Source organism: Myotis nattereri (assembly GCF_964212035.1).
Source record: "Myotis nattereri genome assembly, chromosome: 3".
Taxonomy (NCBI): domain Eukaryota; kingdom Metazoa; phylum Chordata; class Mammalia; order Chiroptera; family Vespertilionidae; genus Myotis; species Myotis nattereri.
Genome location: NC_138077.1, coordinates 168,216,096 through 168,224,794, shown reverse-complemented (window position 1 = coordinate 168,224,794; position 8,699 = coordinate 168,216,096). Strand labels below are relative to the sequence as shown.

Below are 8,699 nucleotides of genomic sequence, written 5' to 3'. Positions count from 1 at the left end.
GATGTTGGTTCCAATGGGAGCCAAAACTCTCTCTGTCTTCTTCTCCACTCTGTCCCAAACTCCAGGCACATAGAAATTTAATACATATTTGTTGAATGAATGAATGAATGAATAAAAGGTGTCTGGGATAAGTAAGACTCAGCCAGTCTAAGAACAGAAGGATGAGTTGGCATGAGCTGTGCAGTTCAGTCTCAGTAGAGAGCTGAATGTCAGCAGAGAGGGGTGGAAGACGTGGCTGGTGGTAAAGACAGGAATTAGCTCACAGAGGCCATTGTAGGCCATGAACTTGTACTTTATGGTTTAGAGAGAGGGACACTGTCAGATTTCTATTTGGATCAGTGTTTCTCAAACATTTTTAATGCAGACCCAGAAGAACTACATTTTATATTATCTGCACATTGAGATCTATCCCTAGACTTCAGAAGCCACCATATTTCTTGGCTCTGGCCCCCTTTCTCCATCTTCAGAGCCAGCAGAGGTGGGGAGAGTACTTCTTGCATTGAAGCTCTCTGCCTCCCGCCTCAACTTTTATGAATTCATGCTCTTATGAGCCCATTGGCCACCTCCTGGTCCTTAATTTTAAAGACATCTCCAAAATCCCTTTGTCATGTAACCTAATATATTCATGGGGCCTGGGGATTAGGGCAGTAGTCGGCAAACTCATTAGTCAACAGAGCCAAATATCAACAGTACAACGATTGAAATTTCTTTTGAGAGCCAAATTTTTTAAACTTAAACTATATAGGTAGGTACATTGTTATTAACTTAATTAGGGTACTTCCTAAGCTGGCCTTTGCTAAAAACATCCTCAATCTGAGGGGTTGACCTCAGCGAACGTACCCCCACTTCTTCTAACGCCACTTCTTCAAAATAGACTTTCCCAGGCAGAAAACCGACTTCTGCGCATGGGCCACGAAGTTTCAATCGCACTGTACATGCGCGCCTGCACATGGTATTTTGTGGAAGAGCCACACTCAAGGGGCCAAAGAGCAGCATGTGGCTCGTGAGCCGAGGTTTGCCGACCCCTGGATTAGGGCATAGACATATTTTGTGGACCATTGTTCTGCCTGCCATAGGAATGTTTAGGGAGTTTTCTATAGCTTATATTCCGTGTCCCTCCTTCCCTCCCTCCTTCTCTCCCTCCCTCCCGTCTTTCTTTCAGGAACCATTTATTGAGTATTCTTTCCCAATGCTAAATGCTGGCATACAGCAGTGAGCAAGACAGTTAATGTTTCTGCTCTCATGGTGGCTTAAATTCAAACAAGTACTTACAAACAAGTAATGAAGTAAACAAACAAGGTGGTTATAGATTGTACCATGAAGGCAGTGAGTAGAAAGTAGCTAGCTGGGCAAGACCACTTTGGCTAGGTGGTCAGGGAGGGGCTCTCTGAGGAAGTGACACATGAGATGAGATCTGAAGAATGCAAGTCAGTCAGCCACTGAGAACAAGGGAAAGAAACTTCTAGCAGAGGAAATGGAAAGTGCAGAGTCCCCTGGGCAGCAAAAGGCAGGTCTTGTTTAACAAACAGTCAGAAGGTCAGTGTGAATGGAGCAGAGTGAGCAGGGCAAAAACGTAAAGCAAATGGTGGTGGAGAGGTGAGGCCATGCAGTGGCTGAGAGATCCTGTGTGTGGTAAGGACTTTGAATTTTATTCTAAACCATGGGGGGCCCGTTTAAGGGTTTTAAAAAGTGATGGTGTAAGAGGTAACAGAATCTGATTTATTTTTTTATTTTATTTTTTATTATTATTTATTTTTTGCTTTTCTGATTTATGTTTTTAAAAGGTAGTCAGCTATGTGAAAATGACTTAGAAAGGGCAAGATGGAGTAGAGAGATACTTTAAGGGGCTACTTCAGTCATCTATGGGAGAGATGACAGTGGTTGGGATTAGAGTGAGGATGGTAGAAAAGGAGATAAGTGAATGATCTGTGATATACTTTGGAGGTAAAATTGATAAGACTTAGTAATGGTTTGGTTGTAGGGGATGAAAAAGAGAATGGAATCAAGGATGACTTCTAGGTTTTTGAGCAACTTCAGGGATAAAAATGTTATTCACTGAGATAGAAAAGGCTGGGGGAAGAACCAGTTTGGAGAAGGGAGCATGTTAATATTGAGTAGTCTGCTGGACATCCAGGAAGTGATTCGAAGGAAACAGACATGTGAGACTGGATCTCAGGGAGAAGTAGAGTTGGAGATACACATCTCAGAGCCCTAACTGGTTTGGCTCAGTGGATAGAGAGCGTCAGCCTGCAGACTCAAGGGTCCCAGGTTCGATTCCGGTCAAGGGCATGTACCTTGGTTACCGGCACATCCCCAGTAGTGAGTGTGCAGGAGGCAGCTGATTGATGTTTCTCTCTCATCTATGTTTCTAACTCTCTATCCCTCTCCCTTCCTCTCTGTAAAAAAATCAATAAAATATATATTTTTTAAAAAAGATATGCATCTCAGAGTTGTTAGCATACAGATGATATCTAGAGCCAGGTGATCAGATGAGATCTCCTGGGAGAAAGTAGAAATGGAGAAAAATTAACGCATTAGGCGAGCTGAGATCTTCCAAGGATTAAATGTCAGGAGGAGACAGAATTGCAACCAGCAAAGACTATTGAAAAGATAGTGATATTATTTGGGGCTACCCTGAGTGTGACTAGGCGTTAAAGGAGCAAGTAGGCAGTAGGGAAGCCCATTAGGGCAAGACTCTTGTGTCTAGCAGTTAACACTGTGACTGGCATCATTGAATGAAGAAGTGAATTTTTCTGAGGCTCTATAGCATGCTCTGGCACGTTTCTAGGTATGGGGATAAGAAGTGAACATTTGGAATGGCTGTTTCCCAGTGGCCTGACATCAGGGAACTTTCCATCTTACTTTGTGAAAGCCCACTTTTAATAGAATTTAGATAATTTGCTAATGACTAGTAGAGCCATTCCTTAGATTTACATTTGGAAACAATCAGAAATCACCAGCTTGCATTTTTCCAAACCATTCAAGATGAAAATACTCCGTAAAATAGTAATATATGAACAAGCAAACACACAAGTAAAATTGAACTTTTATAGAAAACCTCAACAACCCTCTTTAGAACCCGTAGACTTTTTCTCCTACTGTCAAAGAGATCAATCTTTTACAAAGTTCCAGGCTGTGTGTGTGTGCGGGGGGGTGGGGGGTGGGGGAGGTGGGTGTTATGAGCTACTTTTAATCTCTTACTTCCAGAAGTAGGTGACTAGGTCAGAAATTCTCATTAGTCTTGGAATTTCACGCTATTGTGTTTGACTGTGATGAGGCAACATGTTTGGAAGAAAAAAAATGTGTAGGATTGAGGCTTAGAAAGTTAAGTGACTTGCCAATAGTCGCAAAGTATTTACACCCAGTTCTAAAGGACTCCAAAAGCCATGGCTCTTTTCCCACCCTTTGCTGACCCCAAGAAACTTAAATGACGTGGGGGTTAGAGATGACTAAGATTTTTCAATTTACTAGTTTTAAAGATACACTTCATTATTTAAAAAATAACAAGCAAAATCTTAACAATATGGAGAAAATTAAAGGGGCATTTTAAGCCCTTCTAAATGATGTTGGTTCTGGTATTTTTTTTAATGTGTTTAACATGAATGAATCTGTCTTCTTTTACAGGAAAAATATAGAGGTGTATTCCAGAGGTGACAGTTCATGGCACATATAGTTAGAGCATGCTATTTGGCACTTATTTTTGTCATCATGTCGCCATTGGTTAAAGCAATAATAGGTAAGATATTTCTGTAATCTATCTGTGGAAGGATTTGTGGTTTAAATTCTCAGTTACAGATTAAAAATATGCACTTGTGGTAAATGTTCTGGTAGTTGGTCTTTTGTAGTCAATCTACCATGTAAGTGGATAATCTGGTTCTACGTATGTAACTAACATGTATTTTATTTAATTTGTACTAATGATTAAAAGTTCAGTGATAACATTTCCTCTTGAAAATGGCTAGGTAGCCAAGCTCAGCATCATGAACGAATGTTTTACCTTATAATGTACAAGAGGCCCAGTACACAAAATTCATGCATGGGGTGGGAGATCCCTCAGCCTGGCCTGCACCCTCTCCAATCCAGGACCCCTTGGGGGATGTCTGACTGCTTGTTTAGGCCCGATTCCTGCAGGATTGAGCCTAAACCAGCAATGGGACATCCATCTCACAATCTGGGACCACTGGCAGCTCCTAACCGCTCACCTACCTGTTTGCCTGATTGCTCCTAATCACTCTGCCTCCCTGCCTGATCACCCCTAACCACTCTGCATGCCTGCCTGATGCTCCTAACTGCTTCCCTGCCTGCATGATCTGCCCTAATCGCCTCTGCCTGCCTGCCTGCTCACCCCTAACCACCTCTGCATGCCTGCCTGATCACCCCTATTTGTTCCCCTGCCAGCCTGATGACCCCTAACTGCTCTCCTGCCTGCTTGATTGCCCCTAACTGCCTCTGCCTGCTTGCCTGCCTGCCTGATCACTCCTAACTGCTCTCCGCTGCTGGCCTGATCACCCCTAACTGCTTTCCCCTGCTGGCCTGATTGCCTCTAACTGCTCTCCCCTGCCAGCCTGATCACCTCTGCCCTGGCCCCCATCACCATGGCTTTGTCTGGAAGGACATCCGGAAGATGTCTGGAATCTATTAGTATAGATTCTAAAAGGGTATTTATGGTTGAAGTCAGCTATTTTTTAAAAGTGGTGGCTGGCATTTTCTTTGCTTCTTTCTATTGGGAGCTTATTTTTTACTTTCTGGCCTATTAGGATCAAAGAATATCAAACAAGCAGAAAACAAACATAACTAAGATAAGAGAAAGATGTAGTTTTAGTTCTGTAAATAGAAGTGAGAACTTTTTATTTTAAAAGAATTTTCAGTACTTCCTTTATTTGATTTAAATAACATGTTTTTTTACATTAATTTCTATTTATGGTAGTTGATCCAAGAAATCTTACAATTACCTCCCCTGCCAAAAATAAAAAAATAAAAGACTTTCAGTGAATATTTTATATCACATCTAAAAATTCAGGGTGAATCTATAATTCTGAGGTGTTTTTTTTTAAATTGGCAATTACTAAGTACCACCAAAAACTGTTAATTCTGAATAGTTGTCATATTTATTTATACAAAAACTTCAGTAATAAGAATGACCTCTCTTTTAAATAAGAGTTTAATGTGGTAACTGACATATAGTAAATAATATGGAGAACTCTTTTTTTCATATTAGCTGTATTGGGTAATGGTTCATCTAGCCCAAGGTCTTATATCTTGAAGGAATATCAAAATATGGCACGGTAAGACCTAATTTCTATCTTTGTTGCCAACTACAAATACACCAGAGCCCCTGAATATTTTCTGTTATAAAATAATGTTATAGATTACACATACTTTATACCACTAATATAATAAAAGAGGGAACTATTCCAAAATCTGTCCCTAAAGTTTGTAATAGGCTTTTAAAATTGTCTCTTTTTGGAATGAGTATTTAAGTAAGCATCATAAATCATAAATGGGAATGGAAACAAATGTGATTTATTCTGGGAAGTACTTTTTAGTAGTCTGGTGAATAATTTACATACAGAGAGATTGGCTTTTCCTGGAACTGTGTTCTTGAATGTTCTTCCAACCCTATTTTCTCACCACTTTCCTATTTATAGTTCTGGTTCTAATATTACTGTTTTGAGAGGAATGCATGTTTTAATTCAGTTAGACTTTAATATGGTGGCCTTCTGTTCTCATTGTGCGTCACCAATACAGCCAGAGCAATGGAGGTTATTTATATTTCCAGGATTTGGTGGGGTTCATTTTGCCCTGCATTTGGGGAATTAATGAACCCTCCATTTTGGAATGGGTTGCTTATATGCCAACGAAAGTATTGCGTTTTGTGTCTCACAGCAGATGTGTGCAAGAGAGGAGATGTGACTGTGGAGCCTTCCCGTGTCCTCCCACTTGGATCTGCTGTCAACATTTCATGCTCTTTAAAGCCCAAGCAAGGCTGCTCTCCATATTCTAATTTTAACAGGTTAAGCCTCTACAAGTTTCGCCAAAAAATAAAGTTCCAGCATGGCCACTCCCTCAGTTTGCAGGTCTCAGGTCTTCCTCTGGGCACAACAGTGTTTGTCTGCAAACTGGCCTGCGGCACCAGTGAGGAGATCCAGATATGTGGGGCAGAGATCTCAGTTGGTGGTGAGCATTCCATTCTGAATTCCTAAAAATTGGTGATCGTTTGGTATTTGTCCTGTGTTAAGCAGAAAGCCCAGTATAGGACTGTGTTCTTTCTTCTCCCACCATGTGGATATATTTTATCTTGATAGTAACATGAGCACCTCAATGTAAGAAGTCCAGAAATCTATGAAATTGGGGTCTCATTTAGTAAGCCTCTATTTCCTCTCTCTCTTCTTCCTTCTCTACGTCCCTCTCCTCCCTCCCCTTTTGGCCATTAACACCATTTACCTGTTGTCCTTGGACGGCAATGGCAGGAAAATGGATCTCTGCAATCTTCATGCCTTCTTGACTTTGAGAATTTGTTCAAAACTACAACCTCCTAAAAAAAAAAGAAAGAGATGTCTCTTTGGACTTATACAGCCCAGGCTGCCTACCCAAGGCTGAACACTTCTCCCCTCTCTAACTTTATGTACAAAAAATAGTTCTTCCACCCATAGTCACTCCTGATCACTGATCATCATACTTAGCAGAGGTTAAAAGAAAACTATCATTATATTTATCTTTCCGTGAAAATTGCCTAGGGTAAACCTGACATGCTAACACTCCCTAGGGGGAAAAGAGTTGTATAGTTCCAGGGAAGCAAGAGTAAGGGAGCCAGGAAAGTAGCAAAGCAAACACAAGGTGGTTAAGTTCCTGAGCTGGTCACAGAGGCATCAGAAAATACAGCTGGTTGCTTGGTCACTAGGAACATCCCCAGAAAGAACATATGGAAATGCAATGACAGGAGAAAGAGAGAAGACTTTAACTGTCTGCCTGTGGTCAGAGCATCAACTGCCCCTTACTGCTGGCTTACACAGCGGGTCCCTCCAGGCAGCTGCTGGGAATAAGAGCTAAGATGTCACAGTTGGCATCTGTAGCATGAGCCACAGTACACAGAGTGAGCCAGCAGAAGACCTACCTGCAGCTTGCAGTCTGCAGCCTGCAGCCTTAAAGGCCCAGCCAGACAAACCAGTGAGCATACATGGGTCCTGAGAGATCCTGTGGTGCTCTGTGCCCCTGTGGTTCCAGGGAAGGTCCAGAGTAGCAGGTGAGAGGCATGAAGAGAGTAGGAGCAGTTGCTGCAGCAGGCTGACCAAATGCAAGGACAGGGTCCCCGTCATAAAAACAGTGACCTAGACCTCAATAAGGCTCCTTCCTGCAAAGGTGGAGCCTCTTCTGTGTGACCTATAAGGATATGGTTGGTGCCAGGCAGTCTTCCTGGAGGGTCCCCAGAAGCATTGAGCGGAACACCAAGCGATGGCCAAACAAATCACTGGGGGACAAAGAGACATAAACTGGGTCCAGTACCCCTCTTTCAGTTCAGTCTCCTGTCCCCACCCTAATGGATCATGTACTCAGCTCTGACGGCCTGCGGTGTCATAAGAGGAGCCTGGGCTTTGAATTCCAACCCTGCCACCAGCAATGTACCCTTCGACAGTTTCAATTCTCTGAGCCTCAGTTTCTCCCTCTGCATTATGGAGATACTACCACCTATCTCATAAGATGGTTTCAGTGATTAGATGACACCTTGTATGCAAAGTGCTTCATCTAGTACCAGGCACATAGGAGGCACCTAGGTCATGAGTGCAGAGATTGCACATCTGTCCAGTTTTACTCTCTTCTTTCCCTTAAGAGAAAGCATAAGCATTGGTTATAGACAAAATGAAAATTTTTCTAAAAAACGCCAATGATCCTCACCTCCCTTGTCTTCAGAACTCCTGAATTTTTCACCCAAGTAATTTGCCATCTTACAGACTGACATTGCGTATTTGTATTAGACATTCCCAGCTCTGTGATGTCAGTTCCAGGAGTCCACAGTGCTGCTGTGTTGCTGTTGTTTTTCTTTTTGGTGGCCTAACAATGGCCTTGGAAGTCGGTATCCTTGTCGATATCCTTAGCCACTTTGTTCCATTTCCTGTCTTTGCTCAGATACATTGGAGTGCTGCAAGTCCTTTTCATAGTTTACTTTTCCACCCACAGTATGCATTTGTGACAGCCTGCAGCAGCAGCGGATCTAGGGAGGTGGGGAGGAGATCTGTCAGGCGCAGCTCAGTTGGGTGGTGCTGCCTGCCTGCCGGAATGTTGCTTGTGCAACGCGCTCAAGGCGTAACCACACCATGAAATGGCTGCTCTTTGAGCAAGTTTAACACCTTTGAGGTCAAGGACTGACTGGAAGCAACACCTTTTTCTGAATATAGCTAGTCATTCCAGGAAAAGACACAGTGAATGTTGGTTTCACCCAGTGTAGTAAGAGTAACCCTACCTAGTGAGAGAGTAAGCAGCCTAGCCCATGGAAACTACTCAGTGTCTATTTAAATAATTAATTTATAAATGTCCATGAAGTATGTACTCCAAGTAAAGCTGCAGAAATTAGATTTAGGTGGTACCGCTCAGAAGGACATGAGTAGGGCCAATGGATAGCAATGTCTTGGCAGTACTTTTCAGGTTCAATGGAGAAAAAGAGCCCCCGATTTGTAAAGATTTGTCATATTAAGTGGACTTTA

At 42.3% G+C, this 8,699-nt stretch overlaps 1 protein-coding gene across 1 annotated transcript in view; it reads left to right on the top strand.

Annotated features, from left to right (window-relative positions):
* The first annotated feature begins 1,548 nt into the window (after positions 1-1,548).
* Positions 1,549-8,699, top strand: part of IL12RB2 (interleukin 12 receptor subunit beta 2) — a 68,285-nt gene continuing 61,134 nt past the window's right edge. The window contains exons 1-3 of the mRNA XM_081087642.1: positions 1,549-1,632; positions 3,625-3,736; positions 5,890-6,177. Coding sequence (XP_080943768.1) covers positions 3,661-3,736; positions 5,890-6,177 — 364 coding nt within the window. The 5' untranslated portion in view covers positions 1,549-1,632; positions 3,625-3,660. The remainder of the gene's footprint in view (positions 1,633-3,624; positions 3,737-5,889; positions 6,178-8,699) is intronic.